The sequence below is a fragment of the Babylonia areolata genome, chromosome 7 (genome assembly GCF_041734735.1).
Source record: "Babylonia areolata isolate BAREFJ2019XMU chromosome 7, ASM4173473v1, whole genome shotgun sequence".
Lineage (NCBI taxonomy): Eukaryota > Metazoa > Mollusca > Gastropoda > Neogastropoda > Buccinidae > Babylonia > Babylonia areolata.
The window spans coordinates 4,022,632-4,042,225 of record NC_134882.1 but is presented as its reverse complement, the minus strand read 5'-3'; the positions used below and the strand labels follow the sequence as shown (position 1 = coordinate 4,042,225).

Sequence of the window (19,594 nt, the reverse complement as noted above, 5' to 3'; positions counted from 1 at the left end):
ATGTTTACAGGCCGGAGGTCTAACATTAGATTCGTTGAGTGAGTCTCTCTCTCTCTCTCTCTCTCTCTCTCCTCTCTCTCTGTCACACACACACACACACACACACACACACACACACACACACACACACACACACACACACGATGTATACACACACTCTCTCTCTGTCACTCTCTCTCTCTCTCTCTCTCTCTCTCTCTGTCTGTCTCTCTGTCTCTCCACAGCGGTATCCATGTTTGTCGTGCTTTTTAGTGTGTTTTGTTGTTTGGGTGGGGGGGTTTTGTTGTTGGTTGTTTTTTTTTGTTTTGTTTTTTGTTTTTACCTTGATCAAGTACCTGGGGATTTTTTTTCAGACCCAGAGGGGTGGTGGGGTGGAGAGGAAAAGGGGTGGGTGGGTCTTGAGTATGCATCCATTTACCTTTGAGACTCCAGACAAAACTTCCCTTTTTTTTCTTTCTTTCTTTCTTTCTTTGTAAGCCTTCATGTCTACGTTCGTTTCTTCTTTTTCTTGTTTTTTGAGCAGATATTTTGATTTTTTTTTTTTTTCAAAGTAGAACCCGACCCATTGATAAAAACAAAATTGAACAGGCATTCTCTTGAAACTTAATTTTCCTCACGGAGCAAAAAAGCAAAGAGAGAGAGAGAGAAAGCCGGGGGCCAGGGGTGGACAACTGCGGTCAGAAGGAGAAGCGATGTGGAGACGTGAGACAGAGAGAGAGGGGGGGCAGGGGTGGACAACTGCGGTCAGAAGAAGAAGCGATGTGGAGACGTGAGACAGAGAGAGGCAGGGGGGACAACTGCGGTCAGAACAAGAAGCGATGTGGAGACGTGAGACCCAGAGAGAGAGAAAGAGAGGCAGGGGGGACAACTGCGGTCAGAAGAACAAGAAGCGATATGGAGACGTGAGACATGAGCCAGGGGGGACAACTGCGGTCAGAAGAACAAGAAGCGATATGGAGACGTGAGACATGAGCCAGGGGGGACATCTGCGGTGAGGTAAAGAAGAAGAAGCGATATGAAGACGTGAGACCCACGTGGTTGGGTCATTGCCATGCAGGGGGTGTGACCACACGTGTCTCGCTGCCAGCACTGGACTGATCTGTGTGACACAGTGTCTCACTGCCAGCACTGGACTGATCTGTGTGACACACGTGTCTCGCTGCCAGCACTGGACTGATCTGTGTGACACACGTGTCTCGCTGCCAGCACTGAACTGATCTGTGTGACACACGTGTCTCGCTGCCAGCACTGAACTGATCTGTGTGATCTGTGTGACACACGTGTCTCGCTGCCAGCACTGGACTGATCTGTGTGACACACGTGTCTCGCTACCAGCACTGGACTGGTCTGTGTGATCTGTGTGACACACGTGTCTCGCTGCCAGCACTGGACTGATCTGTGTGATCTGTGTGACACACGTGCCTCGCTGCCAGCACTGGACTGATCTGTGTGACACACGTGTCTCGCTGCCAGCACTGGACTGGTCTGGGTGATCTGTGTGACGCACGGACTTACATACGTCCGTCGTGTGACGTCGGGTTTACATCGGGATGAGTCGGGGGAGGAGGGAGGGTGGTGTGACGGTAATCCTCCGACCAGCGGGGGGAAAGTCCCTTGCCTGTAATACATCATTCATGTTCCGCCAGTTCGTGTTCAGTTCTCGGCTAATCAACCATCACTTCCGTTGCTTAGTTAAGATCTACAAACAGTTTAGTGGACAAATTCAAAGCAGATATATTAACTGGACTGCGGGAAAACGAAAATCGTTATGATTTTGGAATAAGCGACAAGCTGACTGTGCACTTCATTTTTGAAGGGTTACTGCCCTTGACAGTCTGTCTTTCGCCTTGTTGCTCCGTTCGACGGGCGCAATAGCCGAATGGTTAAAGCGTTGGACTTTCAGTCTGAAAGTCCCGGATTCGAATCACGGTGACGGCGCCTGGTGGGTAAAGGGTGGAGATTTTTACGATCTCCCAGGTCAACATATGTGCAGACCTGCCAGTGCCTGAACCCCCTTCGTGTGTATACGCAAGCAGAAGATCAAGTACGCACGTTAAAGATCCTGTAATCCATGTCAGCGTTCGGTGGGTTATGGAAACAAGAACATACCCAGCATGCACACCCCCGAAAGCGGAGTATGGCTGCCTACATGGCGGGTTAAAAACGGTCATACACGTAAAAGCCCACTCGCGTATATACGAGTGAACGTGGGAGTTGCAGCCCACGAACGCAGAAGTAGTTGCTCCGTTCACCAGCGAAGTTTGGCCTCGTGAACAAACAAAAATGAAAAATAAAAAAATTCGACGTTAACTTTTCTTTTCTCTATCTTGGCGGGTCGTCTTCGTTTCCACGCATGTGACTGGCTTTCGGGGGAATCTTTTTTTTCTGGGTTGTTTGCTGTTGTCGCTGTTGTATTTCTTTTTATTTGCTTTTTCTAAGCGCGTTGGGTTACGCTGCTGGTCAGGCATCTGCTTGGCAGATGTGGTGTAGCGTATATGGATTTGTCCGAACGCAGTGACGCCTCCTTGAGCTACTGAAACTGAACTGAAACTGCTTTTTCTTTCTTTCTTTCTTTCTTTCTTTCTTTCCTGTAAAAGTGTGTTTTCTCGTTGTTCTTGCTGTGCTTGTTGTTCAAGTCTCTGATCAGCTCATCCTTCTCGTCACTGTCCTGATCTTGTTCGTCCTTCTTGGTCCTTTCTTTCTTCTCCCTTTTTCTGATCTTGTTTGCTTCTTTTTTCTTGTTCCTTCTGTTTTTCTTCTTCTTCTTCTTCTTCTTCTTCTTCTTTTTGTTTTTTTTTTGTGTTTGTTTGTTTGCTTTTTTTTTGTTGTTGTTGTTGTTGTTTTTTTGTTTTTGTTTTTTTTTTGTTTGTTTGTTTGTTTTTCTTCCTCTGCTTCTTCTTCTTCGTCTCCTCCTCTCCCTCCTTTTTCTCATGCTCCTTCTTCTTCTTCCTCTCCTCCTCTTCCTCCTTTTTCTCATCTTCCTCCTCCTCTTCCTCTTCCTTTTTCTCATCTTCCTCCTCCTCTTCTTTTCCTGTCACAACTACAGCTGTTCCCTCTCCTTGATTTCCTTTTTCCTTCTTTTTTGTGTCGTGTCAGTGGAACTTTGCTATCGTTCCTGCATGACTTCTGACCCTGCAGCACAGGACTGTGTGGGCCTGACCACGTGCACGTGCAAGAAGGTCCCTGTGGTGGTGAGTGGTGGCTCACCACACTGGCTGCACACACTGATGTCTGCTGGACATCTTCACCATATCACCAGTCTCCCGTGCACACACTGATGTCTGCTGGACATCTTCACCATGTCACCAGTCCCCCGTGCACACACTGATGTCTGCTGGAAATCTTCACCATATCACCAGTCCCCCGTGCACACACTGCTGTCTGCTGGACATCTTCACCATATCACCAGTCCCCCGTGCACACACTGCTGTCTGCTGGACATCTTCACCATATCACCAGTCCCCCGTGCACACACTGATGTCTGATGGACATCTTCACCATATCACCAGTCCCCCGTGCACACACTGCTGTCTGCTGGAAATCTTCACCATATCACCAGTCCCCCGTGCACACACTGATGTCTGCTGGAAATCTTCACCATATCACCAGTCCCCCGTGCACACACTGATGTCTGCTGGAAATCTTCACCATATCACCAGTCCCCCGTGCACACAGTGCTGTCTGCTGGACTGACATCTTCACCATATCACCAGTCCCCCGTGCACACACTGATGTCTGCTGGAAATCTTCACCATATCACCAGTCCCCCGTGCACACACTGATGTCTGCTGGAAATCTTCACCATATCACCAGTCTCCCATGAAGAAAACTGCAAGTTCCGAAGTGGCCGGCCCCGTAACTTTTCTTTTTTGGGAATCCTGCAACACAGCACAGTAGTGCAGTGTAACACAACACAATGCAGTGCAATACGACGCACCGCAACGCAACGCAACGCAACACAAGACAAAACAGAACGACGCAACAGGTCCCTATATCATCCTGTGGCCCAATCTGTGGACGCCAGCTGAGTCAAGCCCAGTCGTCAAGATACCCCTCCCCATGGCCGTCACTTCTGTTCGTGTCCAGACTCCGTCCTGTCTACTTAATCTCCTTCCGTCCCGTTAGCTCCCTTCTTTCTCCCACACTCACGGCTTCTGCGCTTCTCAGCCTTCAGGTTTAAAGCATTTGGTCAACGCCGTTTCTCTGGGCAAGCATCTGCTTTGTGGACTGAGCTGTCGACTTTTCTCTGTCGTTCCCTGTCTGTGTAAAGTCTGCTCTGAAAGGGGGGCGGGGGGGGGGGGGGGGGAGAAAAGAAATCTGCTCCCTTTCTCACTCGGTCATGACTGCTGCTAATAGCGTGTGTGTGTGTGTGTGTGTGTCTGTCTGACTGTCTGTCTGTCTGTCTGTTTCTGTGTGTGTGCGTGTGTGTGTGTGTGTCTTTGACAGAGAAGCAGTGGAATATATTGAGAGGCAAGGAGAGAGGGAGGGGGGGGAATAGACCCTGAATGTCTTGGCGCAGTTTCCATTTCCAGATTGTCTTGTCGATATGTGTCAGTAAAAACACGAATGCAAAGAAGACGGACCGGACACACAAATGTACACACATAAAAAGAATTGAAAGAGAAAGTGACACAGGTGGTTTTGTTCTTCACGATTGATCAAAGGCCGCAAACAGTACACCGAAACAATACAAAGGACACAAGTAGGTTTTCCTGAGCACGTTTCATTTATTCATTTACTTGTTTATCTAATCAACGGTTCACTTTTGTTGATCACAGGGATTCCAAGGCTGACCGGAACTGGCACCCTAACGGTGCACGTGAAGGATGTCAATGACCACGCCCCTCAGTTCACTAGCTCCGCCCCCTACGTGGCCCACGTGATAGAGAACGGCGACAGCAGCCAATCAGTGATCACAGTGACGGCCACGGACCAGGATGAAGGCGTGAACGCGCAGATCATGTAGGTGTCATTCGCGGAATCGTGCAACTTCATTGGGTTTTTTTTTTAATCTCTGCTGTTTTGTTTTCGTGTTGGGAGCTCTCTCCCTCTTCCTCCCTCTCTCTCTCTCTCTCTCTCTCTCACCCACCTTTTGTGAACGTCTCAGTGTGCGCGCGCGCGCACGTGCGCGTATGTGTGTATTGGGGAGGGTGCAATGACATTTTACATATGATTTCGTGCTTTTGATTCCCCCCCCCCTCTTTTTCCCCCCTCCCCTGATATAAGCAAAGACGTAAGTCAGTAAACCATTTGTCTTGTCTAGTCTTGTCTTGTCCTGAATTATCTCTCTCACTCACCCATCCATCTTCCCCTACCCCCCCCCCCCCCCCCACACACACACACACACTTGAGTCACTGTACCTGCGCGCTGGGTTATTATGCTGCTGCCAGCCAGATTATAACACACACACACACACACACATATATATATAGATAGATAGATAGATAGATAGATAGATAGATAGATATATATTGAGCTCTTCATTCAGCTCAAGGGCTGTGTAGCGTGTGTGACTAGATTCGTCCGAACGCCTCCTCCTCGAGAAAGTAAATGTGAAACCCCATTGTGACGTGTGTGTGTCTGTATGCATGTGGGTGTGTCTGTGTGTGTGTCTGTATGTATGTGTGCGTGTGTGTATGTGCGTGCGCTCGCGTGTGTGTGTCTATATGTATGTGTGTGCGTGCGTGCGTGTGTGTGTGTGTATGTGTATGCGTGTCTGTATGTGTGTGTGTCTGTATGTGTGCGTGTGTCTGTGTGTGTGTATGCGTGTGTATGTGTCTGTATGTATGTGTGTGTGTCTGTGTGTGTGTGTGTTTCTGTATGTGTGTATATGTATATGTGTGTGTGTCTGTATGTATGTGTGTGTGTGTGTGTGTGTGTGTATGTGTGCATGTGTGTGTGTGTGCTGAAACAGCTACCAGCTGGAGAGCAGCGAGGGGGGCCGCTTCACCGTGCTGCCCGGCACGGGCAGGATCCTCACCACCCGCTCCCTGGACCGCGAGCAGCACGCGCACCACCACCTGGTCGTCATGGCAACCGACCAGGGCATCCCGCCCAAGTCCGCCTCTTGCCACGTCATCGTCTACGTGGATGATGTCAACGACAATGCGCCCGCCTTCGAGCAGGCGGCCTACTCCAAGACCATTGGCGATCCCACCACCGCTGGTGAGTGTTCGGCTGAAGTGTGTGTGTGTGTGTGTGTGTGTGTGAAACTGGCTGTCCTAGGAAGACCACCAATTTCATCTCCAGTAGGGCTTATCTCCAAGTGCAAACGGCGACCTGAGAACTTAGGCAAAGCTACGGATGAATGATAATATTATTATCATTAAGAAGACTTGGACAGATGGGTTGTGTTTTTGTTGTGTTTTTAAAACCAATGGCAAAGCAAATGAATTGATGCTGACCTTTGGGACTGGCTTCCACATACATGTTGAGAGTCACAGCTGTGTCAAGCAAAGCAGTACTCACACACCAAAAGCGAGCAGATGGTCCTCAAAAGAATGAAAAGGCATGCCAGAAAGGGGAGACTGAAGGCATTATTCACAATCAGCACACGAAGTGTTCTTGGAGTGCTGAATGTGGTTACGACAGCACGTGCACTGTCCATGGAGTGCTGAATGTGGTTATGATAGCACGTGCACTGTTCATGGAGTGCTGAATGTGGTTATGATAGCACGTGCACTGTTCATGGAGTGCTGAATGTGGTTATGATAGCACGTGCACTGTTCATGGGGTGCTGAATGTGGTTACGACAGCACGTGCACTGTCCATGGAGTGCTGAATGTGGTTATGATAGCACGTGCACTGTTCATGGGGTGCTGAATGTGGTTTTTATAGGACGTGCACTGTTCATTGAGTGCTGAATGTGGTTATGATAGCACGTGCACTGTTCATGGGGTGCTGAATGTGGTTATGACAGCACGTGCACTGTCCATGGATTTCTTAATGTGGTTATGACAGCACGTGCACTGTCCATGGATTGCTTAATGTGGTTATGATAGCACGTGCACTGTGGTTATGATAGCACGTGCACTGTTCATTGAGTGCTGAATGTGGTTATGACAGCACGTGCACTGTCCATGGATTGCTTAATGTGGTTATGATAGCACGTGCACTGTGGTTATGATAGCACGTGCACTGTTCATTGAGTGCTGAATGTGGTTATGACAGCACGTGCACTGTCCATGGATTGCTTAATGTGGTTATGACAGCACGTGCACTGTTCATGGATTGCTTAATGTGGTTATGACAGCACGTGCACTGTTCATTGAGTGCTGAATGTGGTTATGACAGCACGTGCACTGTCCATGGATTGCTTAATGTCGTTATGACAGCACGTGCACGTTCCGTGGATTGCTTAATGTTGTTATGATAGCACGTGCACTGTGGTTATGATAGCACGTGCACTGTTCATTGAGTGCTGAATATGGTTATGACAGCACGTGCACTGTTCATGGAGTGCTGAATGTGGTTTTTATAGGACGTGCACTGTTCATTGACTGCTGAATGCAGTTATGATAGCACGTGCACTGTCCATGGAGTGCTGAATGTGGTTATGATAGTACGTGCACTGTCCATGGAGTGCTGAATGTAGTTATGATAGCACGTGCACTGTTCATGGAGTGCTGAATGTAGTTATGATAGCACGTGCACTGTTCATGGAGTCCTGAATGTAGTTATGATAGTACGTGCACTGTTCATGGAGTGCTGAATGTAGTTATGATAGCACGTGCACTGTTCATGGAGTGCTGAATGTAGTTATGATAGTACGTGCACTGTTCATGGAGTGCTGAATGTAGTTATGATAGCACGTGCACTGTTCATGGAGTGCTGAATGTAGTTATGATAGCACGTGCACTGTCCATGGAGTGCTGAATGTAGTTATGATAGCACGTGCACTGTCCATGGAGTGCTGAATGTTGTTATGATAGCACGTGCACTGTTCATGGAGTGCTGAGGGCAGTTTTCAGGGTCAGCACGTGCACCCTTCATTGATTACCGTCCTTCCCTTCATCCTCTCGAGCGAGGGAAGGCATCGTCCACACGAGACTGACTTCATCAGCTGTCGACGGCAGTGCGAGAGGGGACCAGAGATGATCAGAGGCAGGGTCTGATGGTCAGGACCCCAAGGGCTGACATCCATCTTCTTCTCCCCCCGCTCCTGTGGCATCCCTCAGACCTCTGTGATGTCGTGACTCTGCGCGCAGCTTCATCCTTGAGGCACACAACCACCGGGTTGGAAACCTCGCTCTTTCCCCGTGACTGCACTGCGCAGTAAGGCGGCAGTCGAGAGTTACAGTCACTCACTGCCGCCGTGCGTGTAAGACAAGGAAATTGGGGTTGTGAGGGGAGGGGGGAGGATGGAGACACAGAGAGAGAGACTTTATCCTGTGAATGGCGGCTGGGTTTTGAGATTTTTTTTTTCTATCCGCGGGGGGATTTTTACAGTTGGGGTGACGGACACGGAGAAACACAGGAAGCAGATTGATGCCGAAGTGGTGAAGCGGTGTTATGAAGAAACTACTTTCTGTCCGCGGGGGACTTTGTGGAAGACGGGGGTGACTGGCGTGGACGGAGACACGGATGACAATGGCCAAGTAGTCTTTGGAGTGCTACTTTCCTTCCGCAGGGGACGAACCTCAGTCTCTTGAAACTTTTTTGTCATAACTCTTTTTGCAGTCCTCAGGGAACTGAGTAGAGGGGGGGTCGGGGGGCGGGGAGGGGGGGGGGCGTGAACAAGGACGAAAATGGCTAACGTGAAAAGAACACTTCTTTTTTTTTTTTCTTTTTTTTTTTTTTTATCTCAGGGGACTTCGTGGGGGGGGGGGGGGGTGCGAGTCTGGTTGGTGTCGAACAACAATTACAAAGTTATTAACATAGTTATGAGAAGAAGAAAGGCTTTCGTCCGCAGGAGCCTTTCTGGTGAGGGGTTGGGGGGCGGGGGGGTGGGGGCGGAGGGTTATGACCCTGGACTAGGACACGAGCAACATGGCATTGCAATATCACTGGAAAAAATGTCCGCAGGGCACTTTATGTAGAGGGTGACGTCATGGAGAAGAACACTAACAGCCAGGAAAATTGAAGTAGATATACTAACAAATGTATGTATAAGTTTTGAATGATAAAAGAAACAGAATTTTTGTCCTCAAGCGACTTTGTGGTAGGAGTAACTTAAGTATACTGGACAAAAGCACGAGCAACAAAAAAGGAAGTTGGGTTTTTTTCCCCCAGGGGACTTTGTGGTGGGGGTGACGGCGCTTGACAGGGACACCGGCGCCAATGGGAAAGTGGTGTACTCGCTACTGCAAGCAGATGACCGCTTCCACATCCACATGCACACCGGGGTGGTCACTGCTGCCCAGAGGCTCAGCGGCCAAGACGCTTCCTTCTCCTTTCAGGTCCTGGCGTCCGACCTGGTAAGGGGTTGAGGGTTTGAGTCTGTGGTGGTTCTGTCCGGGAATGGCGCGCGTGCGTGTGTGTGTGTGTGTGCGTGCGTGTGTGTGTGTGTGTGTGTGTGTGCGTGCGTGTGTGTGTATGTGCGTGCGCGCGCGCGCGTGTGTGTGTGTGTGTGTTGTATATAATTTTGTATGGATTAATGTATGCGTATTTATGTTTGTATTCATGTGTGCGTGTGGGTGTGTGTGTGTGTTCCACAACTTGGTATTCGTATGCTGACTTCACCTTCATATTTATTTAACATGTTGTGCACATGTATGTGCAAAATGTATGTGTGGATGCCTGCCTTTGAGCGTGTGCGTTGTGCGTGTCTTGCATTGTATTAATCTGTATTGTATTGCATCGCATTGTATTCCGTCGCATTATACTGTATTGTATTGCATCGCATTATACTGTATTGTATTGCATTGTATTATACTGTATTGTATTGCATTGTATTATACTGTATTGCATTGTATAATACTGTATTGCATTGTATTATACTGTATTGTATTGCATCGTATTATACTGTATTGTATTGCATCGCATTATACTGTATTGTATTGCATCGCATTATACTGTATTGTATTGCATTGTATTGTATTGCATTGCATTATACTGTATTGTATTGCATCGTACTATACTGTATTGTATTGCATTGCCTTATACTGTATTGTATTGCATTGTATTATACTGTATTGTACTGCGTCGTATTATACTGTAATATACTGTATTGTATTAATCGTATTACACTGCACTACCACCACCACCACCCCCTTGCAGGGCCAGCCCCCCCTCAACAGCACTGTGTGGGTGACGGTCAGTGTGGAGCGGGTCAATGGCACGCCCCCTACCTTCGCCCCCATGCCCACGGGGGTGCGCGTGCAGGAGAACTCCCCCCCAGGGACCGTGCTGACCACAGTGAGTGCCACCACCTCCCGCGCCAGCACCCTCACCTACCACATCGTGGGCGGCAACGTCAACTCCGCCCTCGCCATCAACCAGGTCAGTTGGTGAGGAACGGAAAAAAGCAAAGAGTTAAAGGCCCCGAGGTCCCGTACCCTCCGTATTGTGTTGTAATGTATCGTATCGTATCGTATCGTACCTCTGTATTGTATTGTATCGTATCGTATCGTATCGTATCGTACCTCTGTATTGTATTGTAATGTATCGTATCGTATCGTATCGTACCTCTGTATTGTATTGTAATGTATCGTATCGTATTGTATCGTACCTCTGTATTGTATTGTAGTGTATCGTATCGTATCGTACCTCTGTATTGTATTGTAATGTATCGTATCGTATCGTATTGTATCGTACCTCTGTATTGTATTGTAGTGTATCGTATCGTATCGTAAACCAGTCAGTTGTGGAACGTAATCGTATTACGATCGTACCTCTGTATTGTATTGTAATGTATCGTATCGTATTGTATCGTACCTCTGTATTGTGTTGTAATGTATCGTATCGTATTGTATCGTATCGTACCTCTGTATTGTATTGTGATGTATCGTATCGTATTGTATCGTACCTCTGTATTGTATTGTAATGTAATGTATCGTATTGTATCGTACCTCTGTATTGTATTGTAATGTATCGTATCGTATCGTATCGACCTCTGTATTGTATTGTAATGTATCGTATCGTATGTATCGTACCTCTGTATTGTATGTAGTGTATCGTATCGTATCGTACCTCTGTATTGTTTGTGAATGTATCGTATCGTATTGTATCGTACCTCGATTGTATTAGTGTATCGTATTGATCGTACTCGTATCGTAATGTATCAATTATGTATAAGCAGGTCAGTTGGTGAAAAAAAAATTAAAGGTCCTGTACCCTTTGTATTGTATCGTATTCGTCATTCGGATGAGACGAGAAACCGAGGTCCTGCGTGCAGCATTCACTTAGCGCACGTAAAAGAACCCACGGCAACAAAAGGGTTGTCCCTGGCGAAATTATGTAGAAAAATCCACTTCGATAGGAAAACAAAAAACAAAAACAAAAATTGCATGCAGGAAAAAAATAATTTTTAAAAATGGGTGGCGCTCGCATTCTGAGGAGAGCAGCCCGAATTTCACACAGAGCAATCTGTTGTGGCAAAAATGAGTAATACAATAATACGATACATTATTATATTGTATAAACAGGTCAGCTGGTGAAAAAACAGAGGTAAAGGCCCTAAGGTTCCATACCTATTGTATTGTATTGTATCGTATTGTATTGTATTGCATTGTATTGTATTGCATTGTGTTATATTGTACAACCAGGTCAGTTGGTGAAAAAACAGAAGTAAAGGCCCCAATGTGTCATACCCATTCTATTGTATTGAATTGTATCGTATCGAATTGTATTGTATTGTATTATATTGTATAACCAGGTCAGCTGGCGAAAAAACAGATAAAGGCCCCACGGTCCCATTCCCTTTGTATTGTATTGTATCATATTGTATTACGTTGTATTGTATCATATTGTATTACGTTGTATTGTATCATATTGTATTACGTTGTATTGTATCATATTGTATTACGTTGTATTGTATCATATTGTATTGCGTTGTATTGTATCACATTGTATTGCGTTGTATTGTATCATATTGTATTGCGTTGTATTGTATCATATTGTATTGCGTTGTATTGTATCATATTGTATTACGTTGTATTGTATCATATTGTATTGCGTTGTATTGTATCATATTGTATTGCGTTGTATTGTATCATATTGTATGGTATTGTATACTCTTTATATTGTATTTTATTGCATTGTATTCCATAACCAGGTCAGTTGGATGGGAAAAAAAGTTAAATGTCCCAAGGTCCCATACCCGTTGTATTCTATTCTATTCTATTCTATTCTATTCTATTGTGTTGTGTTGTATACCCTATATATTGTATTTTATTGTATTGTATTGTATGACCAGGTCAGTCGGTGAAAAAAGTTAAATGTCCCAAGGTCCCAAACCCTCTGTATTGTATTGTATAATATTGCATTGCGTTATATTGTATAACCAGGTCAGTTGGTGAGAGAGAAAAAAAAGTTAAAGGTCCCGTACCTTTTGTATTATATTGTATTGTATAACATTGTGTTGCATTGTGTTGTGTTCCTTTTTGGTCACGACATATTCTCTTTTTGAAAGTCTGGGTCTCGTCGCCACAAGTACAGCGCTACCCATTTCTTTTTCTTTTTCGTTCGGTCTGCAGGTGTATTTGTTTTACCACCAGGGTGGATTTTTCGTAACAGAATTGTGCCTGGGACGACCCGTTTGTTGCCGTGGGTTCTTTTACGTGTGCATGATGCGCTGTGTGCCGTGTTCCAGAACAACGGCACCATCACAGTGGCGGGACAAATCGACTACGAGGTGGTGACCTCGATGACCGTGTGGATCCGGGCCCAGGATGGCCACCCCCAGCCGCTGTCCACTTACCGCCCCCTGCTGGTCACCGTGCAGGACAGGAACGACAACTTCCCGCGCTTCAACGCCACCTGGTATCAGACTGCGCTGCTGGAGAACGCTCCACTTGGCTCCAGCGTTCTGCAGGTGGGTGTGGTGAGGTGTCTGTCTGTCTGTCTGCCCTCTTCTCTCGCTTTCTCTCGCTTTCTCTCGCTTTCTCTCTCTCTCTCTCTCTCTCTCTCTCTGTCACCACATTCTCATAAGACACAACATACCTCCTCCTCCCCAATCCCAGAATCGCCACACGTCCCCTGACACAGACTGTCACACAGACAGCAGACTTAACCTAACACAGTCTCACACACGGACAACAGACCCTCCCCAAGAAAGACTCTAACACAGACAAGACTTACCCTAACACAGACTGTCACACAGACTTACCATAACACAAACCTAACTCTAACACGGACTCACACAGACAAGACTTTCCCTAATGCGGACTATCACACAACAACAAACACCCAAGCACAGACTCTTACACACACCTACCAAACACAGACTAACCCTAACACTGACTGTGACGCAGACTTACCTTTCACACACACAACAGACCATCCCACACACAGACTGTCACACACACAACAGACCAACCCACACACAGACTGTCACACACACAACAGACCAACACACACAGACTGTCACACACACAACAGACCATCCCACACACAGACTGTCACAGACACAACAGACCAACCCACACACAGACTGTCACACACACAACAGACCAACCCACACACAGACTGTCACACACAACAGACACAGACTGTCACACACAACAGACACACACAGACTGTCACACACACAACAGACCAACCCACACACAGACTGTCACACACACAACAGACCAACCCACACACAGACTGTCACACACACAACAGACACACACAGACTGTCACACACAACAGACACACACAGACTGTCACACACAACAGACCATCCCACACAGACTGTCACACACACAACAGACACACACAGACTGTCACACACAACAGACCATCCCACACACAGACTGTCACACACACAACAGACACACAGACTGTCACACACAACAGACCAACCCACACACAGACTGTCACACACACAACAGACCAACCCACACACAGACTGTCACACACAACAGACACAGACTGTCACACACAACAGACCAACCCACACACAGACTGTCACACACACAACAGACACACACAGACTGTCACACACACAACAGACCAACCCACACACAGACTGTCAGACACACACAGACTGTCACACACACAACAGACCATCCCACACACAGACTGTCACACACACAACAGACCAACCCACACACAGACTGTCACACACACAACAGACCAACCCACACACAGACTGTCACACACAACAGACACTAATAGACTGTCACACACACAACAGACCAACCCACACACAGACTGTCACACACAACAGACCAACCCACACACAGACTGTCACACACACAACAGACCAACCCACACACAGACTGTCACACACACAACAGACCAACCCACACACAGACTGTCACACACACAACAGACCATCCCACACACAGACTGTCACACACAACAGACCAACCCACACACAGACTGTCACACACAACAGACACTAATAGACTGTCACACACACAACAGACCAACCCACACACAGACTGTCAGACACACACAGACTGTCACACACACAACAGACCATCCCACACACAGACTGTCACACACACAACAGACCAACCCACACACAGACTGTCACACACACAACAGACCAACCCACACACAGACTGTCACACACACAACAGACCAACCCACACACAGACTGTCACACACACAACAGACACACACAGACTGTCACACACACAACAGACCATCCCACACACAGACTGTCACACACACAACAGACCATCCCACACACAGACTGTCACACACACAACAGACCAACACACACACAGACTGTCACACACACAACAGACCAACACACACACAGACTGTCACACACACAACAGACACACACAGACTGTCACACACACAACAGACCATCCCACACACAGACTGTCACACACAACAGACCATCCCACACACAGACTGTCACACACACAACAGACACACACAGACTGTCACACACACAACAGACCATCCCACACACAGACTGTCACACACACAACAGACCAACCCACACACAGACTGTCACACACACAACAACCAACCCACACACAGCCGCCATTTCCGTTGACTCCCCCACAGGTGCAGGCGGAGGACGCAGACTCTGGAGCCAACCGCCAGGTGCGGTACCAGCTGGCGGGGGGCAACACCAACAACACCTTCACCATCCAGGCAGCCACGGGGCTCATCAGCACGGCCAACCCGGTGGTGGACAGGGAGGGGGTGCCGCTCTACCACCTGGTGGTGGAGGCCCGGGATCAGGTCAGTTTTGCTGTTGGGTTGGGTTGTGTTGTTGGTGGTGGTATTGTGTTGTGGTGGGGTTTTTTTTTATGTTTGTTTTTTATTGTATTGTGTCGTGTTGTGTTGTGGTGTGGGTTTTTTTTATGTTTGTTTTTTTATTGTATTGTGTCGTGTTGTGTTGTGGTGTTTTTTTTATGTTTGTTTTTTTATTGTATGTTGTATTGCGTTGTACTGTGTATGTATTGAGTTGCCTTGCGTTTTGCTGTTTCGTATTATTGTATTGCAATGTATTGTGTTGTATTGCTTTGTATTGTGTTGTGTTGCTTTGTATTGTATTGCAATGTATTGTGTTGTATTGCATTGTATTGTGTTGTGTTGTTTTGTAGTACTGTACTTGTTCGTATTGCATTGCATTACATCGTATTATCGTATTGTTTCGTGTTGTACTATAGTACTGTATTGTGTTGTATGCTGTTGTATTGTATTACATTGTATTGTATTATGTTGTACTGTAGTACTGTATTGTGTTGTATTGTATGCTATTGTATTGTATTGTGTTGTATTGTATCGTATCTTGTCGCATTGTATTGTGCCGTGTTGTACTGCATTTTCTCACAACAGATTTCTCTGCATGAAATTCGGGCTACTCCAACCAAGGATAGCTCGTCGAATCAGTGCAGCATTACCCATTTATTGTTTCTGTCTGCAACTGTGCTTTATTGTTTTCCTATGGAAGTGGATTTTAGCTGCAGAATTTTGCCATGGACAACCATTTTTGGTGTCATGGGTTCCTTTACGTGCTGTGCATACCGCACACAGGACCTGGGTTTGTCATCTCATCCGAATACTAGCGTCCAGACCACCTTGTCGGACGCGTTACCCCAAGGTCAGCACTCCACCTGGTGGGCAGTTTGGGTGGGGCGGGGTTGGATTGGTTAAGGCTGAGTTGGTTGAATCGGCTCAGGTTTAGCTGGTTGAATCGGGTTAGGTTTAGGTTTGGTTTTGGATGGATGGTGTTTGCCACAGGGTGTGCAGGGGTGCGTTGCGTTTGTTCATGTCTTGTTCTGTTACCTTGTGTCGAACTGCGATACGAAGCGTTGAATTGCGTTAGTGTGACGTCGGAATGCGTTAAGTTCTGTTGGGTTGGGTTGCATTAGCTTTATGTCAGAATGTGTTGGGTTCTGTTACGTTTGCTTTATGTCGGAATGCGTCAGATTATGTTGGGTTGGGCCAGCGTTATGTCGGAATGCTTCACGTTTTTGTTGGGTTGGGTCAGCTTTATGTCGGAATGCGTCAGACTATGTTGGGTTGGGTTAGGGTTTTGTCGGAATGCGTCAGATTATGTTGGGTTGGGTTAGCGTTATGTCGGAATGCGTCAGATTATGTTGGGTTGGGTTAGCGTTATGTCGGAATGTGTCACGTTTATGTTGGGTTGGGTTGGGTTAGCGTTATGTCGGAATGTGTCACGTTTATTATGTTGGGTTGGGTTAGCGTTATGTCGGAATGTGTCACGTTTATTATGTTGGGTTGGGTTAGCGTCTAGTCGGAATGCGTCAGGTTCTGTGGTGTTTGCTTTATGTGTGAATGCGTTACGTTCTGTTGGGTTGGGTTTCGTTAAAAGGGTTAGTAAACATTAGACTCCCTTTATCATCTGGTAAATAAAAAGAAGAAGAAAAAGAAGTAGACTCCTTTTCCGCAACACGTGTGACGGCCCAGTGCTGTGTGTGTCGCAGGGCTCCCCCCAGCTGACCTCCACGTGCACGGTGAAGGTGGTCATCCTGGACGCCAACGACAACCCTCCAGTCTTCTCGGGGCTCTTCAGCGTGGCCGTGCCCGAAGACCTCCCCCTCCACTCCCTCGTGCTGACCTTGACCTCCACGGACCGCGACACGCCCGTGCACGCGGTGGCCACGTACGCGCTGATCGCGGGCCCTGACTCCGCCCCCTTCGCCGTGGACCCGGTGAGCGGCAACCTGACCAACGTGGGCACGCTGGACGCGGAGAGCAAGGAGCGCTACAGGCCGGAAGTCAGCGTGTCGGACTCTTCCTTCGCCACCAAGACCCAGGTCACCATCCGTCTGCTGGACGTCAACGACAACGCCCCGCAGTTCCTCACCGCGTCCTACGGGTTTGACGTGCAGGAGGGGCGCGAGGCGGGCACGCTGGTGGGCCGTCTGGAGGCCCGGGACGAGGACATTAGCTCCCCCAACAACGAGTTCTACTTCTCCCTCAAGCGGCCGTCCACCCTCTTCGAGCTGCACGCAGAGTCCGGCGAGATCCGCACGCTGCAGAGGCTAGAGTTCCAGCGGACGGTGGACGGGCCTTCAGCCATGAACGTGCACACACTGGAGGTGCTGGTGACGGACCTCGGCATGCCCTCCCTGTCCTCCCAGGCCGCCGTCACCATCACCGTCACGGACGCCAACAACCACGCCCCCGTCTTCCAGCACAGCGAATACACGTCGGCAGTTCCGCAGAACGCCGGCAGGGGGAGCTCCATCCTGCGCGTGGAGGCCAACGACTACCTAGACTTTGGTCTGAACGCCGACGTGACGTACAGCGTGTCCGGCGGGAACGGGTCGTCGTTCTTCGAGGTGAATCCGTACAGCGGGGTGGTGTCGGTGCGGCGGGGCCTGACCGGGCAGCAGGGGGCTGACCTGGTGGTGGTGGTCACCGCCACGGACCGGGGGGACCCGCCGCTGTCCTCCAGCGCCACGCTCGTGCTCACCGTCACCGACGTCAACTCCTACGCTCCCCAGTTCCGCAACGCCGTGTTCACCAAGAGCCTGCACGAGGACGTGCACCTGGGCTACACCGTGGACACCCTCAGAGCCAGCGACCGCGACACCGGCCTCAACGGACAGGTCCGCTTCTCAATCTCTCATGGCAACGAGGAGGGTGTGTTCGCCATGCACCCAGTGTCGGGCAGTCTGACGGTGGCGGGGGCTCTGGACTACGAGCGGAAGCAGACTCACTTCCTCACCGTGGTGGCGCGCGACCTGGCGCTCTTCAGCCGGGAGGCCAGTCAGGTGTACACGGTGCGCGTGGTGGACGTCAATGACAACAGCCCTCGCTTCAACCGCTCTGTCTTCAGCAGCTTCGTGCCGGAGAACTCGCCGTCGGGCACCCCCGTGCTCACGCTGCACGCGGAGGACGCCGACACGGGCAACAACGCCGTGGTGCGCTATGCGTTCACCGGACCCTCCCTGCTGCAGCGCCGCTTCTCCATCGACGGCGATTCGGGGAGCGTGAGGGTGGAGGGGGAGCTGGACTACGAGAGCCGCGACGTGTACAGCCTGACCGTCATGGCCTTCAACCCCACCAGCAGCGGCGGCGGCCAGGCGCTGAGGAAGAGCGTGGCGGAGGTCCGGGTGTACGTGACGGGCGTCAACGAGTTCGTGCCGCGCTTCCTGCACAGGGAGTACCGGCGGAGCATCAGCGAGTCGGCCGCCATGAACAGCACGCTGCTGACCCTGCAGGCCTCAGACGCGGACCGAGGGGTGGACGGGGTGGTGTACTTCTACCTGCTGGGCCCCAGCAACCTGAGGGGATTCCGCCTGCACCCGCTGACCGGCGACCTGGTGGTGGTGGAGCGACCCGACTACGAGTCGTCTCCCTTCATCGTGCTGACGGCCCTGGCCAAGAACTGGGGCAGTGTGCAGGGGCAACGACACGGACACGTGTACCATCAACATCACAGTGCAGGACGCCAACGACCCGCCGGTCTTCACCGAGCGGCTCTACATCGCCAGCCTGCCGGAGGAGGCCCGCGCCGACACCCCCGTCGTCACCGTCACGGCCAGGGACCACGACCTGCTGCCCGAGAACCGGCAGTTCCGGTACGGGGTGGGGGCGGGGAACGAGGGTGGGTGGTTCAGCGTGGACCCCCGGTCCGGGAGGATCGTCACCACGGGCAACGGGGTGCTGGACAGGGAGACCTGTGCCGCACTACACGCTGACTGTACTGGCTGTGGACACCGGCACCCCGCCACAGACAGGTCTGTGTGTGTGTGTGTGTGTGTGTGTCTCTCTCTCTCTCTCTCTCTCTCTCTCTCTCTCTCTCTGTATACGTATCTCTTTGTCACTTTGTCACCCGCCTGTCTATGCATTTGCGTGCCTTTCTGTCTGTCTGTCTGTCACCTCATCTGTCTGTCTGTCACCCCGTCCGTCTGTCTGTCACCCTGTCTGTCTGTATGTCTGTCTGTCACTCTACCTGTATGTCTGTCTGTCACTTCATCTGTCTGTATGTGTGTCTGTCACCTCATGTATAGATAGATAGGTTAATAGGTAGGTAGGTAGGTAGATTAAATGTTGTTTGGTCCA

General features: G+C 49.2%; 1 protein-coding gene across 1 annotated transcript in view; it reads left to right on the top strand.

Annotated features, from left to right (window-relative positions):
* Positions 1-19,594, top strand: part of LOC143283669 (cadherin-related tumor suppressor-like) — a 366,856-nt gene that overhangs the window by 346,070 nt on the left and 1,192 nt on the right. The window contains exons 9-15 of the mRNA XM_076589888.1: positions 4,779-4,962; positions 5,916-6,166; positions 9,233-9,417; positions 10,220-10,441; positions 12,753-12,974; positions 15,113-15,292; positions 17,005-19,269. Of these exons, the coding sequence (XP_076446003.1) occupies positions 4,779-4,962; positions 5,916-6,166; positions 9,233-9,417; positions 10,220-10,441; positions 12,753-12,974; positions 15,113-15,292; positions 17,005-19,230 (3,470 nt within the window). The 3' untranslated portion in view covers positions 19,231-19,269. The remainder of the gene's footprint in view (positions 1-4,778; positions 4,963-5,915; positions 6,167-9,232; positions 9,418-10,219; positions 10,442-12,752; positions 12,975-15,112; positions 15,293-17,004; positions 19,270-19,594) is intronic.